We start from the raw sequence: 17,175 nt of genomic DNA, 5'->3' as shown, positions 1-17,175 counted from the left end.
ACCCCTGTACTGTGACATCACTGTGTGTATTATCCTGTACTGTGACATCACTGTGTGTATTATCCCTGTACTGTGACATCACTGTGTGTATTATCCTGTACTGTGACATCACTGTGTGTATTATCCTGTACTGTGACATCACTGTGTGTATTATCCTGTACTGTGACATCACTGTGTGTATTATCCTGTACTGTGACATCACTGTGTGTATTATCTCTGTACTGTGACATCACTGTGTGTATTATCTCTGTACTGTGACATCACTGTGTGTATTATCTCTGTACTGTGACATCACTGTGTGTATTATCCTGTACTGTGACATCACTGTGTGTATTATCCTGTACTGTGACATCACTGTGTGTATTATCTCTGTACTGTGACATCACTGTGTGTATTATCCTGTACTATGACATCACTGTGTGTATTATCCCTGTACTGTGACATCACTGTGTATATTATCCCTGTATTGTGACATCACTGTGTGTATTATCCCTGTACTGTGACATCACGGTGTGTATTATCCCTGTACTGTGACATCACTGTGTGTATTATCTCTGTACTGTGACATCACTGTGTGTATTATCCTGTACTGTGACATCACTGTGTGTATTATCTCTGTACTGTGACATCACTGTGTGTATTATCTCTGTACTGTGACATCACTGTGTGTATTATCCTGTACTGTGACATCACTGTGTGTATTATTCCTCTCCATGTCTAGTATACAGTATGTGATTCCATCTACCAATTTGATGTATCTAATCCTATAGATTGTGGCTCCTGGGCAGTGTATCTAATCTCCTTGTTGCCCCCAGTATTATTCCTCCATTAGTGGCAGTTTGTGATGCTTGTGCAGCGTTTCCTGTGCGGCGGTTTCGGGGGGGGGGGGGGGGGGTGTCGTCTTCGTCTTGTTCTTCCTTCCCTTTCTTAACTGTCAGTCACCACGGTGAGATTAAGGAGCTTTCTGTCCGGAGCGGCGCAGGCCAGGGCTTGGTAAGCGGCTTTATGTGGACGCGAGTGGGGGGCGAGTGTGATGTGACGGTTTAGGTCAGACGCTGCTCACTGCCTGGAGTTGTGGGACTACAAGTCTCAGCATCCCCTGGAGACACATCACATGGAGCACATGCCAGAATAAGTTTTATTTAGCTTATTTATATATTGCCATCATACTCCGCAGCACTGTACACACATTGTCACTGTCCCATATGGGGCTCACAATCTATATTCACTATCAGGGTGTCTTAGCGTGTGAGAGAAAACTGAAAAAAAACGCCAAACACGGGGAGAACATACAAACTACACAGATGTTGTCCTTAGGACCCCGATAATCACTCCCATTGTGTTGTGAAGACCTGGCCCACCATGATGGGAGTATATATATATATATATATATATATATAGATATATATATATATAGTGGTATCTGCTGTCACCACTTGCCCTTTTGTGATAATTGTTCTATACTTTCAGGGCTGCATTATGCCTTCTACTCCAGTCACACCAAGAGCTGCTGTTATACCATATCTTATACTCCAGTCACACCCAGAGCTGCTGCTATACCATATCTTATACTCCAGTCACACCCAGAGCTGCTGCTATACCACATCTTATACTCCAGTCACACCCAGAGCTGCTGTTATACCACATCTTATACTCCAGTCACAGCCAGAGCTGCTGTTATACCATATCTTATACTCCAGTCACAGCCAGAGCTGCTTTTATACCATATCTTATACTGCAGTCACAGCCAGAGCTGCTGCTATACCATATCTTATACTCCAGTCACAGCCAGAGCTGCTGCTATACCATATCTTATACTCCAGTCACACCCAGAGCTGCTGCTATACCATATCTTATACTCCAGTCACAGCCAGAGCTGCTGCTATACCACATCTTATACTCCAGTCACAGCCAGAGCTGCTGCTATACCATATCTTATACTCCAGTCACAGCCAGAGCTGCTGTTATACCATATCTTATACTCCAGTCACAGCCAGAGCTGCTTTTATACCATATCTTATACTGCAGTCACAGCCAGAGCTGCGGTCACAATTCGTTTGTTAATCGAGTGTCTGTACAGAGCGGGCTCTGCTGTGCGGCAGAGGGGGGGGGGGGCACTGCTGCTCCTCCTGTCAGACATTCTATGTTGCTCGGTCACTCGCATTGTATTCACTGTTGCTACACAGTAGATTTCCTGGCTCTTAGTATCTCGGATCGGGATGTTCAGGCCGCGCTCGCTAATTCTCACTTATGGCCGTCATCCACTTAAAGGATCAACCCGAGCTAAGAAAAGAGCAGGGAAAAGTCAGAGCTCACGAGGCAGCGGCGCAGGTGCCACCCTCACCCACCGTGCCCAGGGCAACCAGCCCCCCAAAGAAGCAGAGAACAATGGGGAGACCTAAGGGAGGTCAGAGGCCAGGTCAGTGCAGAGGTCAGAGGCCAGGACAGAGCGGAGGTCAGAGGCCAGGACAGAGCGGAGGTCAGAGGCCAGGACAGAGGGGAGGTCAGAGGCCAGGACAGAGCGGAGGTCAGAGGCCAGGACAGAGCGGAGGTCAGAGGCCAGGACAGAGCGGAGGTCAGAGGCCAGGACAGAGCGGAGGTCAGAGGCCAGGACAGAGCGGAGGTCAGAGGCCAGGACAGAGCGGAGGTCAGAGGCCAGGACAGAGCGGAGGTCAGAGGCCAGGACAGAGCGGAGGTCAGAGGCCAGGACAGAGTGGAAGTCAGAGGCCAGGACAGAGCGGAGGTCAGAGGCCAGGACAGAGCGGAGGTCAGAGGCCAGGACAGAGTGGAGGTCAGAGGCCAGGTCAGAGGCCAGGACAGAGCAGAGGTCAGAGGCCAGGACAGAGTGGAAGTCAGAGGCCAGGACAGAGCGGAGGTCAGAGGCCAGGACAGAGTGGAAGTCAGAGGCCAGGACAGAGCGGAGGTCAGAGGCCAGGACAGAGTGGAGGTCAGAGGCCAGGTCAGAGGCCAGGACAGAGCAGAGGTCAGAGGCCAGGACAGAGCGGAGGTCAGAGGCCAGGACAGAGCGGAGGTCAGAGGCCAGGACAGAGTGGAGGTCAGAGGCCAGGTCAGAGGCCAGGACAGAGCGGAGGTCAGAGGCCAGGACAGAGCGGAGGTCAGAGGCCAGGACAGAGCGGAGGTCAGAGGCCAGGACAGAGCGGAGGTCAGAGGCCAGGACAGAGCGGAGTTCAGGTCCTTCATGAGCCACTCCTGGTTTGTATGCTATGAATGTCTATCATGGAGTGCCCCTTTAAGGCCCCGGAGTCTCCAGTAGATGACGGCCTAGTGATGTGACAGAATTCGGTGGATAGTGGTGACCGCTTCAGGTAAATTGCCCCATATAAGAACAATTCAGCAGGACACTGGGAATCCTGGGGGTGGGTATAAGTATTTGCCCCCTCATACCTGTACACACCTCTCCAGCCCGCTCATGGACCGCAGTGACACGGGGCTCGTGGTGAGGACGACGTCCGGCTGCCGCCTCACTATTATACGTCACCACAGTCTCGTGCAAAAGTCTCCACCGCTGATCTGTGCCTCAGTATATAGGGGAGCCATAGTGATCTGTATATCAGTATATAGGGGAGCCATAGTGATCTGTGCCTCAGTATATAGGGGAGCCATAGTGATCTGTGCCTCATTATATAGGGGAGCCATAGTGATCTGTGCCTCAGTATATAGGGGAGCCATAGTGATCTGTGCCTCAGTATATAGGGGAGCCATAGTGATCTGTGCCTGAGTATATAGGGGAGCCATAGTGATCTGTATATCAGTATATAGGGGAGCCATAGTGATCTGTGCCTCAGTATATAGGGGAGCCATAGTGATCTGTGCCTCATTATATAGGGGAGCCATAGTGATCTGTGCCTCAGTGTATAGGGGAGCCATAGTGATCTGTGCCTCATTATATAGGGGAGCCATAGTGATCTGTGCCTCAGTATATAGGGGAGCCATAGTGATCTGTATATCAGTATATAGGGGAGCCATAGTGATCTGTATATCAGTATATAGGGGAGCCATAGTGATCTGTGCCTGAGTATATAGGGGAGCCATAGTGATCTGTGCCTCAGTATATAGGGGAGCCATAGTGATCTGTATATCAGTATATAGGGGAGCCATAGTGATCTGTATATCAGTATATAGGGGGGCCATAGTGATCTGTGCCTCAGTATATAGGGGAGCCATAGTGATCTGTGCCTGAGTATATAGGGGAGCCATAGTGATCTGTGCCTGAGTATATAGGGGAGCCATAGTGATCTGTGCCTGAGTATATAGGGGAGCCATAGTGATCTGTATATCAGTATATAGGGGAGCCATAGTGATCTGTATATCAGTATATAGGGGAGCCATAGTGATCTGTGCCTGAGTATATAGGGGAGCCATAGTGATCTGTATATCAGTATATAGGGGAGCCATAGTGATCTGTATATCAGTATATAGGGGAGCCATAGTGATCTGTGCCTCAGTATATAGGGGAGCCATAGTGATCTGTATATCAGTATATAGGGGAGCCATAGTGATCTGTGCCTGAGTATATAGGGGAGCCATAGTGATCTGTATATCAGTATATAGGGGAGCCATAGTGATCTGTGCCTCAGTATATAGGGGAGCCATAGTGATCTGTATATCAGTATATAGGGGAGCCATAGTGATCTGTATATCAGTATATAGGGGAGCCATAGTGATCTGTGCCTCAGTATATAGGGGAGCCATAGTGATCTGTATATCAGTATATAGGGGAGCCATAGTGATCTGTATATCAGTATATAGGGGAGCCATAGTGATCTGTATATCAGTATATAGGGGAGCCATAGTGATCTGTGCCTCAGTATATAGGGGAGCCATAGTGATCTGTATATCAGTATATAGGGGAGCCATAGTGATCTGTATATCAGTATATAGGGGAGCCATAGTGATCTGTATATCAGTATATAGGGGAGCCATAGTGATCTGTGCCTGAGTATATAGGGGAGCCATAGTGATCTGTGCCTCAGTATATAGGGGAGCCATAGTGATCTGTATATCAGTATATAGGGGAGCCATAGTGATCTGTGCCTGAGTATATAGGGGAGCCATAGTGATCTGTGCCTCAGTATATAGGGGAGCCATAGTGATCTGTGCCTCAGTATATAGGGGAGCCATAGTGATCTGTATATCAGTATATAGGGGAGCCATAGTGATCTGTGCCTCAGTATATAGGGGAGCCATAGTGATCTGTATATCAGTATATAGGGGAGCCATAGTGATCTGTGCCTGAGTATATAGTGGAGCCATAGTGATCTGTATATCAGTATATAGGGGAGCCATAGTGATCTGTGCCTGAGTATATAGGGGAGCCATAGTGATCTGTGCCTCAGTGTATAGGGGAGCCATAGTGATCTGTATATCAGTATATAGGGGAGCCATAGTGATCTGTATATCAGTATATAGGGGAGCCATAGTGATCTGTGCCTGAGTATATAGGGGAGCCATAGTGATCTGTGCCTCAGTATATAGGGGAGCCATAGTGATCTGTATATCAGTATATAGGGGAGCCATAGTGATCTGTGCCTCAGTATATAGGGGAGCCATAGTGATCTGTGCCTCAGTATATAGGGGAGCCATAGTGATCTGTGCCTCAGTATATAGGGGAGCCATAGTGATCTGTATATCAGTATATAGGGGAGCCATAGTGATCTGTATATCAGTATATAGGGGAGCCATAGTGATCTGTGCCTCAGTATATAGGGGAGCCATAGTGATCTGTGCCTGAGTATATAGGGGAGCCATAGTGATCTGTGCCTCAGTATATAGGGGAGCCATAGTGATCTGTATATCAGTATATAGGGGAGCCATAGTGATCTGTGCCTCAGTATATAGGGGAGCCATAGTGATCTGTATATCAGTATATAGGGGAGCCATAGTGATCTGTATATCAGTATATAGGGGAGCCATAGTGATCTGTGCCTGAGTATATAGGGGAGCCATAGTGATCTGTGCCTCAGTGTATAGGGGAGCCATAGTGATCTGTATATCAGTATATAGGGGAGCCATAGTGATCTGTATATCAGTATATAGGGGAGCCATAGTGATCTGTGCCTGAGTATATAGGGGAGCCATAGTGATCTGTGCCTCAGTGTATAGGGGAGCCATAGTGATCTGTATATCAGTATATAGGGGAGCCATAGTGATCTGTGCCTGAGTATATAGGGGAGCCATAGTGATCTGTGCCTCAGTATATAGGGGAGCCATAGTGATCTGTATATCAGTATATAGGGGAGCCATAGTGATCTGTGCCTCAGTATATAGGGGAGCCATAGTGATCTGTGCCTCAGTGTATAGGGGAGCCATAGTGATCTGTATATCAGTATATAGGGGAGCCATAGTGATCTGTATATCAGTATATAGGGGAGCCATAGTGATCTGTGCCTCAGTATATAGGGGAGCCATAGTGATCTGTATATCAGTATATAGGGGAGCCATAGTGATCTGTGCCTGAGTATATAGGGGAGCCATAGTGATCTGTGCCTCAGTATATAGGGGAGCCATAGTGATCTGTATATCAGTATATAGGGGAGCCATAGTGATCTGTGCCTCAGTATATAGGGGAGCCATAGTGATCTGTGCCTCAGTATATAGGGGAGCCATAGTGATCTGTGCCTCAGTATATAGGGGAGCCATAGTGATCTGTATATCAGTATATAGGGGAGCCATAGTGATCTGTGCCTCAGTATATAGGGGAGCCATAGTGATCTGTGCCTCAGTATATAGGGGAGCCATAGTGATCTGTATATCAGTATATAGGGGAGCCATAGTGATCTGTATATCAGTATATAGGGGAGCCATAGTGATCTGTATATCAGTATATAGGGGAGCCATAGTGATCTGTGCCTCAGTATATAGGGGAGCCATAGTGATCTGTATATCAGTATATAGGGGAGCCATAGTGATCTGTGTATATTACATATATATATTTTGTTGATCTGTTTCTCATATACTTCCCCCCACAGATCACTATGACGGAGAAGGAGGACGTCGTCCATGACTTGGAGGATGAAGATGATTTGGATGGAAAACTGAACTACAAACCTCCGCCCCAGAAATCACTGCAGGAAATCCAAGAGCTGGACAAGGACGATGAGAGTTTAGCAAAGTACAAGAAGTCTCTGCTGGGGGAAGTGCCGGTGGTGACAGGTGAGGAGGCCGCAGTGTCGCCCCCACCCCACATCAGAGTCTCCCTTTATGACTTGGGTTCAGGCAGTTCTGCATATTCCAGGGTCACCTCACAGGCCGCAGACACAGAGTGACAACCCCTGACGCTCACCTTTACTGTGCTCAGGGGAGTTGTCATCCATCTTTCTACACACCCTGAACAACATATAACTATATACTTAGGCTCTACCTACTGATATCATTGTGTGTCAGTCTTCACTGTATGTCTAGAATTTAATTCCTGAATCAGGCAGCTCTGGATGAGTGAATTATAATTGTACTCTCTATCAGCTCATCTATGACAAGTTTATCGCCATCACTGCAGTCAGGGCTCATGTCGTAGAGGCAGCGGGTGTGCGATGGGAGGTCTATAGAGGAAGTGGTTGTGGAGAGCGCAATGAGCTGCAGCGGCAATCCGGAAATGTGAAAAAATAGCAGATGGAAAGTTTCACAATAGTTCCTGTAACCAGCAGATGCCACAGAGCTGAACTCCCGACTGCAGCCGGCCAGGGAAGCAAAGTGAGAGCAAAGATCAGCACAACGGAGGCAAAAATACCTGCAACCCCTCCATGACTGCGCCCCAATCTACAATACTATAGTTATATTGTCATCAATCCATATACTGAGACAACATGTCCATGAGATCCACCCCTTATATACAGTACAGCTATTACTACTGACAACCAGCTGTATATATCATGTCTGAGAGGTAGTCACAGCCCCGCCCCCTGTATATATCATGTCTGAGAGGTAGTCACAGCCCCGCCCCCTGTATATATCATGTCTGAGAGGTTGTCACAGCCCCGCCCCCTGTATATATCATGTCTGAGAGGTTGTCACAGCCCCGCCCCCTCTATATATCATGTCTGAGAGGTAGTCACAGCCCCGCCCCCTGTATATACCATGTCTGAGAGGTAGTCACAGCCCCGCCCCCTGTATATATCATGTCTGAGAGGTAGTCACAGCTCCGCCCCCTGTATATACCATGTCTGAGAGGTAGTCACAGCCCCGCCCCCTGTTACTGACAACCAGCTGTATATATCATGTCTGAGAGGTAGTCACAGCCCCGCCCCCTGTTACTGACAACCAGCTGTATATATCATGTCTGAGAGGTAGTCACAGCCCCGCCCCGTTACTGACATCACTGATATACTGACATTGTATCTTCTATTTTAATGCTTTTCAGATCCTTCAACTCCAAATGTGGTTGTAACACGTCTGACATTAGTGTGTGACGCGGCTCCCAGACCAATTACAATGGATCTCACTGGTAGGTGACAATGGAGCAGCTTGGTTTTCTCTAATGCAATAAAATTCTGTTAAAGAGCAGAAGTCACAGCAGCACAGAGTATTTTAGTGAATGGTTATCAATATGTTGCTGAAAAAGCATCAAACTCTGTCATTCATGAACTTATCATCTGTAATGTCTCTTGTCTCAGGAGACCTGACAAACCTGAAGAAAGAAACATTCGCATTAAAGGAAGGAGTAGAATACAGAGTGAAGATCTGCTTCAAAGTGAGAACATAATAAACTACAGAAATATATTAGACATTACTGATCCGGAGTTACATCCTGTATTATACTCCAGAGCTGCGCTCACTATTCTGCTGGTACAGTCACTGTGTACATACATTACATGACTTATCCTGTATTATACTCCAGAGCTGCGCTCACTATTCTGCTGGTACAGTCACTGTGTACATACATTACATTACTTATCCTGTATTATACTCCAGAGCTGCGCTCACTATTCTGCTGATGCAGTCACTGTGTACATACATTACATTACTTATCCTGTATTATACTCCAGAGCTGCGCTCACTATTCTGCTGGTACAGTCACTGTGTACATACATTACTTATCCTGTATTATACTCCAGAGCTGCGCTCACTATTCTTCTGGTACAGTCACTGTGTACATACATTACATTACTTATCCTGTATTATACTCCAGAGCTGCGCTCACTATTCTGCTGGTACAGTCACTGTGTACATTACATTACTTATCCTGTATTATACCTCAGAGCTGCGCTCACTATTCTGCTGGTGCAGTCACTGTGTACATACATTACATTACTTATCCTGTATTATATTCCAGAGCTGCGCTCACTATTCTGCTGGTGCAGTCACTGTGTACATACATTACATTACTTATCCTGTATTATACTCCAGAGCTGCGCTCACCATTCTGCTGGTGCAGTCACTGTGTACATACATTACATTACTTATCCTGTATTATACTCCAGAGCTGTGCTCACTATTCTGCTGGTACAGTCACTGTGTACATACATTACATTACTTATCCTGTATTATACTCCAGAGCTGCGCTCACTATTCTGCTGGTGCAGTCACTGTGTACATACATTACATTACTTATCCTGTATAATACTCCAGAGCTGCGCTCACCATTCTGCTGGTACAGTCACTGTGTACATACATTACATTACTTATCCTGTATTATACCCCAGAGCTGCGCTCACTATTCTGCTGGTGCAGTCACTGTGTACATACATTACATTACTTATCCTGTATTATACTCCAGAGCTGCGCTCACTATTCTGCTGGTACAGTCACTGTGTACATACATTACATTACTTATCCTGTATTATACCCCAGAGCTGCGCTCACTATTCTGCTGGTGCAGTTACTGTGTACATACATTACATTACTTATCCTGTATTATACTCCAGAGCTGCGCTCACTATTCTGCTGGTACAGTCACTGTGTACATACATTACATTACTTATCCTGTATTATACTCCAGAGCTGCGCTCACTATTCTGCTGGTGCAGTCACTGTGTACATACATTACTTATCCTGTATTATACTCCAGAGCTGCGCTCACTATTCTGCTGGTGCAGTCACTGTGTACATACATTACATTACTTATCCTGTATTATACTCCAGAGCAGCGCTCACTATTCTGCTGGTGCAGTCACTGTGTACATACATTACATTACTTATCCTGTATTATACTCCAGAGCTGCACTCACTATTCTGCTGGTGCAGTCACTGTGTACATACATTACATTACTTATCCTGTATTATACTCCAGAGCTGCGCTCACTATTCTGCTGGTACAATCACTGTGTACATACATTACATTACTTATCCTGTATTATACTCCAGAGCTGCGCTCACTATTCTGCTGGTGCAGTCACTGTGTACATACATTACATTACTTATCCTGTATTATACTCCAGAGCTGCGCTCACTATTCTGCTGGTGCAGTCACTGTGTACATACATTACATTACTTATCCTGTATTATACTCCAGAGCTGCGCTCACTATTCTGCCGGTACAATCACTGTGTACATACATTACATTACTTATCCTGTATTATACTCCAGAGCTGCGCTCACTATTCTGCCGATGCAGTCACTGTGTACATACATTACATTACTTATCCTGTATTATACTCCAGAGCTGCGCTCACTATTCTGCTGGTACAGTCACTGTGTACATACATTACATTACTTATCCTGTATTATACTCCAGAGCTGCGCTCACTATTCTGCCGGTACAGTCACTGTGTACATACATTACATTACTTATCATGTATTATACCCCAGAGCTGCGCTCACTATTCTGCTGGTGCAGTCACTGTGTACATACATTACATTACTTATCCTGTATTATACTCCAGAGCTGCGCTCACTATTCTGCTGGTACAGTCACTGTGTACATACATTACATTACTTATCCTGTATTATACTCCAGAGCTGCGCTCACTATTCTGCTGGTACAGTCACTGTGTACATACATTACATTACTTATCCTGTATTATACCCCAGAGCTGCGCTCACTATTCTGCTGGTGCAGTCACTGTGTACATACATTACATTACTTATCCTGTATTATACTCCAGAGCAGTGCTCACTATTCTGCTGGTGCAGTCACTGTGTACATACATTACATTACTTATCCTGTATTATACTGCAGAGCTGCGCTCACTATTCTGCTGGTGCAGTCACTGTGTACATACATTACATTACTTATCCTGTATTATACTCCAGAGCTGCGCTCACTATTCTGCTGGTACAGTCACTGTGTACATACATTACATTACTTATCCTGTATTATACTCCAGAGCTGCGCTCACTATTCTGCTGGTACAGTCACTGTGTACATACATTACATTACTTATCCTGTATTATACTCCAGAGCAGCGCTCACTATTCTGCTGGTGCAGTCACTGTGTACATACATTACATTACTTATCCTGTATTATACTCCAGAGCTGCGCTCACTATTCTGCTGGTACAGTCACTGTGTACATACATTACATTACTTATCCTGTATTATACTCCAGAGCTGCGCTCACTATTCTGCTGGTACAGTCACTGTGTACATACATTACATTACTTATCCTGTATTATACCCCAGAGCTGCGCTCACTATTCTGCTGGTGCAGTCACTGTGTACATACATTACATTACTTATCCTGTATTATACTCCAGAGCAGCGCTCACTATTCTGCTGGTGCAGTCACTGTGTACATACATTACTTATCCTGTATTATACTCCAGAGCTGCGCTCACTATTCTGCTGGTACAGTCACTGTGTACATACATTACATTACTTATCCTGTATTATACTCCAGAGCTGCGCTCACTATTCTGCTGGTGCAGTCACTGTGTACATACATTACATTACTTATCCTGTATTATACTCCAGAGCAGCGCTCACTATTCTGCTGGTGCAGTCACTGTGTACATACATTACATTACTTATCCTGTATTATACTCCAGAGCTGCGCTCACTATTCTGCTGGTGCAGTCACTGTGTACATACATTACATTACTTATCCTGTATTATACTCCAGAGCTGCGCTCACTATTCTGCTGGTGCAGTCACTGTGTACATACATTACATTACTTATCCTGTATTATACCCCAGAGCTGCGCTCACTATTCTGCTGGTGCAGTCACTGTGTACATACATTACTTATCCTGTATTATACTCCAGAGCTGCGCTCACTATTCTGCTGGTGCAGTCACTGTGTACATACATTACATTACTTATCCTGTATTATACTCCAGAGCTGCGCTCACTATTCTGCTGGTACAGTCACTGTGTACATACATTACATTACTTATCCTGTATTATACTTCAGAGCTGCGCTCACTATTCTGCCGGTGCAGTCACTGTGTACATACATTACATTACTTATCCTGTATTATACTCCAGAGCTGCGCTCACTATTCTGCTGGTGCAGTCACTGTGTACATACATTACATTACTTATCCTGTATTATACTCCGGAGCTGCGCTCACTATTCTGCTGGTACAGTCACTGTGTACATACATTACATTACTTATCCTGTATTATACTCCGGAGCTGCGCTCACTATTCTGCTGGTGCAGTCACTGTGTACATACATTACTTATCCTGTATTATACTCCAGAGCTGCGCTCACTATTCTGCTGGTGCAGTCACTGTGTACATACATTACTTATCCTGTATTATACTCCAGAGCTGCGCTCACTATTCTGCTGGTACAGTCACTGTGTACATACATTACATTACTTATCCTGTATTATACTCCAGAGCTGCGCTCACTATTCTGCTGGTACAGTCACTGTGTACATACATTACATTACTTATCCTGTATTATACTCCAGAGCTGCGCTCACTATTCTGCTGGTACAGTCACTGTGTACATACATTACATTACTTATCCTGTATTATACTCCAGAGCTGCGCTCACTATTCTGCTGGTACAGTCACTGTGTACATACATTACATTACTTATCCTGTATTATACGCCAGAGCTGCGCTCACTATTCTGCTGGTACAGTCACTGTGTACATACATTACATTACTTATCCTGTATTATACTCCAGAGCTGCGCTCACTATTCTGCTGGTACAGTCACTGTGTACATACATTACATTACTTATCCTGTATTATACTGCAGAGCTGCGCTCACTATTCTGCTGGTGCAGTCACTGTGTACATACATTACATTACTTATCCTGTATTATACCCCAGAGCTGCGCTCACTATTCTGCTGGTGCAGTCACTGTGTACATACATTACTTATCCTGTATTATACTCCAGAGCTGCGCTCACTATTCTGCTGGTGCAGTCACTGTGTACATACATTACATGACTTATCCTGTATTATACTCCAGAGCTGCGCTCACTATTCTGCTGGTACAGTCACTGTGTACATACATTACATTACTTATCCTGTATTATACTCCAGAGCTGCGCTCACTATTCTGCTGATGCAGTCACTGTGTACATACATTACATTACTTATCCTGTATTATACTCCAGAGCTGCGCTCACTATTCTGCTGGTACAGTCACTGTGTACATACATTACTTATCCTGTATTATACTCCAGAGCTGCGCTCACTATTCTTCTGGTACAGTCACTGTGTACATACATTACATTACTTATCCTGTATTATACTCCAGAGCTGCGCTCACTATTCTGCTGGTACAGTCACTGTGTACATTACATTACTTATCCTGTATTATACCTCAGAGCTGCGCTCACTATTCTGCTGGTGCAGTCACTGTGTACATACATTACATTACTTATCCTGTATTATATTCCAGAGCTGCGCTCACTATTCTGCTGGTGCAGTCACTGTGTACATACATTACATTACTTATCCTGTATAATACTCCAGAGCTACGCTCACCATTCTGCTGGTACAGTCACTGTGTACATACATTACATTACTTATCCTGTATTATACCCCAGAGCTGCGCTCACTATTCTGCTGGTGCAGTCACTGTGTACATACATTACATTACTTATCCTGTATTATACTCCAGAGCTGCGCTCACTATTCTGCTGGTACAGTCACTGTGTACATACATTACATTACTTATCCTGTATTATACCCCAGAGCTGCGCTCACTATTCTGCTGGTGCAGTTACTGTGTACATACATTACATTACTTATCCTGTATTATACTCCAGAGCTGCGCTCACTATTCTGCTGGTACAGTCACTGTGTACATACATTACATTACTTATTCTGTATTATACTCCAGAGCTGCGCTCACTATTCTGCTGGTGCAGTCACTGTGTACATACATTACTTATCCTGTATTATACTCCAGAGCTGCGCTCACTATTCTGCTGGTGCAGTCACTGTGTACATACATTACATTACTTATCCTGTATTATACTCCAGAGCAGCGCTCACTATTCTGCTGGTGCAGTCACTGTGTACATACATTACATTACTTATCCTGTATTATACTCCAGAGCTGCACTCACTATTCTGCTGGTGCAGTCACTGTGTACATACATTACATTACTTATCCTGTATTATACTCCAGAGCTGCGCTCACTATTCTGCTGGTACAATCACTGTGTACATACATTACATTACTTATCCTGTATTATACTCCAGAGCTGCGCTCACTATTCTGCTGGTGCAGTCACTGTGTACATACATTACATTACTTATCCTGTATTATACTCCAGAGCTGCGCTCACTATTCTGCTGGTGCAGTCACTGTGTACATACATTACATTACTTATCCTGTATTATACTCCAGAGCTGCGCTCACTATTCTGCTGGTACAATCACTGTGTACATACATTACATTACTTATCCTGTATTATACTCCAGAGCTGCGCTCACTATTCTGCCGATGCAGTCACTGTGTACATACATTACATTACTTATCCTGTATTATACTCCAGAGCTGCGCTCACTATTCTGCTGGTACAGTCACTGTGTACATACATTACATTACTTATCCTGTATTATACTCCAGAGCTGCGCTCACTATTCTGCTGGTACAGTCACTGTGTACATACATTACATTACTTATCCTGTATTATACTCCAGAGCTGCGCTCACTATTCTGCCGGTACAGTCACTGTGTACATACATTACATTACTTATCATGTATTATACCCCAGAGCTGCGCTCACTATTCTGCTGGTGCAGTCACTGTGTACATACATTACATTACTTATCCTGTATTATACTCCAGAGCTGCGCTCACTATTCTGGTTCTTCTTTCCTCAGGTATACAGAGATATTGTCTCGGGGCTGAAGTATGTGCAGCACACGTACCGGGCCGGGGTGAAAGGTAATCTGAACATGTCTTAGTTATTTGGGCAGTTCGGGGTCTGGAGGGGTCCGCTATTATTACACTAGTGTCGCACACACACCTGTAGATCAGCTGGGGCGGGCAGGTATCTGCTCATCCTCTCTCCTTGTGGTCGCCGCCCCCGCATATATCTGGATGTTTCGTGCACTGCTGCCCCCTGACTGTGACTGTGGGTGTAGCAGTGTTCTGTGCTCAGTTGCGCCCTTGTGGTGCCCCAGTATAATAAGGATAAGTTTCTTCCATATATTAGTGATACCCCAGAGTGGCGCAGTAAAGTCACCCTCGGAGCGCCCCCATATAGTAAGGATGACGCGGAGTCCCCAGGTGAATGGCGGAGAGCTGCCTCATTGTTCTCAGCTGTATCGGGGTCCTGAGGGTGCAGATATTGTCCTCAGGACATATAGCATGTTGAGCTTGACTCAGGCTGGGCGGGGGGTTGTGTTACTTGTTACCTTCTCTCTTCCTGACGACTTCTCCCATTTCTTCCGTCCAGTCGCTAAGGCCACGTTTATGGTGGGCAGCTACGGCCCCCGCCCTGAAGAATACGAGTTCCTGACCCCTATAGAAGAATCTCCAAAGGGAATTTTGGCTCGAGGAAGCTATCACAACAAGTCATTCTTCACCGACGACGACAACCACAACCATCTGACCTGGGAGTGGTGTCTGTCCATCCGCAAGGAGTGGAACGAATGAAACGCCGCCCTGCGACCTGATACCGAAACAAAGGCCACATCATTACTCCTGGGAAACCGTCAGCAAGAATGATCCGAGCAATGACCTGATACCCTGCCCAAATCTCTGGGTCTCCTGTCTGACCACTAGGGGGCGAGCTGTGAGCAGTTCCTAGCTCTGAGAGTCTATACAACTGGATGTAGCTTGCCCCCTAGTGGTGGGGCAGTGATATTACAGATCTGTTAGTGGGCAGGGTATTAGATCTTGCGAGTCTTGCGGGTTGTGTGAGATTTCTGCTCTGAATCCTTTCTGCTGTGTGTTTCTCAGGATATAACGTGTAGCCAGAGACGCCCTTTACAATGTGTCCTGCAATTGTCTGCACCCCCTCCCCGGCTTCTAGCATCCCCTGATATCCCCGCTTGTGTTACAGTCAGAGCGCCACCTAGAGGAGACCTGCCAGCCTGCCCCTCCAGCACTCACTATTGGCCTTATAGATGGCGTCTCCTGTGTGCGCAGCGACCGCCCCAATGTGAACGGCGTCCGGAGTAATAAATACCGAACAACAATGTAATAAAACCGGAAGCCAAAGATGTTACAGTAAACACGGCGAGCTACAAAGTATCTGCTGCTCGCTCAGGGCGATATATCACGTGTCTAAGGCTTCCGCTTGTGTATCACCTGCAGGGCTGAGCTGTACGGCGCCCTCTATGGTGATGTAGTATATATATATATATACACAGTATATACAGGACGAGTATACCACATGGAGAATGTCATAGTAATAAAGTCAGTAAGTGTCAAAAAGAATCTGTAAGAATATCTAATACCAGTCTGTACCAGTCACTACAGCGATGTCACCAGTCTGTACCAGTCACTACACCAATGTCACCAGTCTGTACCAGTCACTACAGCGATGTCACCAGTCTGTACCAGTCACTACACCAATGTCACCAGTCTGTACCAGTCACTACAGCGATGTCACCAGTCTGTACCAGTCACTACACCAATGTCATCAGTCTGTACCAGTCACTACACCGATGTCACCAGTCTGTACCAGTCACTACAGCGATGTCACCAGTCTGTACCAGTCACTACAGCGATGTCTCCAGTCTGTACCAGTCACTACGCCGATGTCTCCAGTCTGTACCAGTCACTACGCCGATGTCTCCAGTCTGTACCAGTCACTACGCCGATGTCTCCAGTCTGTACCAGTCACTA

General features: G+C 45.6%; 1 protein-coding gene across 2 annotated transcripts; it reads left to right on the top strand.

The window, feature by feature from the left end:
- The first annotated feature begins 902 nt into the window (after nucleotides 1–902).
- Nucleotides 903–16,749, top strand: ARHGDIB (Rho GDP dissociation inhibitor beta). Of its 2 annotated transcripts, XM_075287243.1 has the most exons (7): nucleotides 903–993; nucleotides 6,990–7,173; nucleotides 8,378–8,461; nucleotides 8,631–8,707; nucleotides 15,201–15,264; nucleotides 15,779–15,994; nucleotides 16,025–16,749. In XM_075287243.1, exons 2-6 carry the CDS (start codon nucleotides 6,996–6,998, stop codon nucleotides 15,976–15,978), a joined length of 603 nt encoding a protein of 200 aa, XP_075143344.1. In that variant the 5' UTR covers nucleotides 903–993; nucleotides 6,990–6,995; the 3' UTR covers nucleotides 15,979–15,994; nucleotides 16,025–16,749. The 2 variants fall into 2 exon arrangements, with proteins under 2 accessions (XP_075143344.1, XP_075143343.1); XM_075287242.1 differs by having other exon boundaries at nucleotides 15,779–16,749.
- The last annotated feature ends 426 nt before the right edge of the window (nucleotides 16,750–17,175 follow it).

This window comes from Leptodactylus fuscus, chromosome 9, assembly GCF_031893055.1.
Source record: "Leptodactylus fuscus isolate aLepFus1 chromosome 9, aLepFus1.hap2, whole genome shotgun sequence".
Taxonomy (NCBI): Eukaryota; Metazoa; Chordata; class Amphibia; order Anura; family Leptodactylidae; genus Leptodactylus; species Leptodactylus fuscus.
Note: the sequence above shows the minus strand (reverse complement) of the source record. Positions and strands in the feature narration are given on the sequence as shown.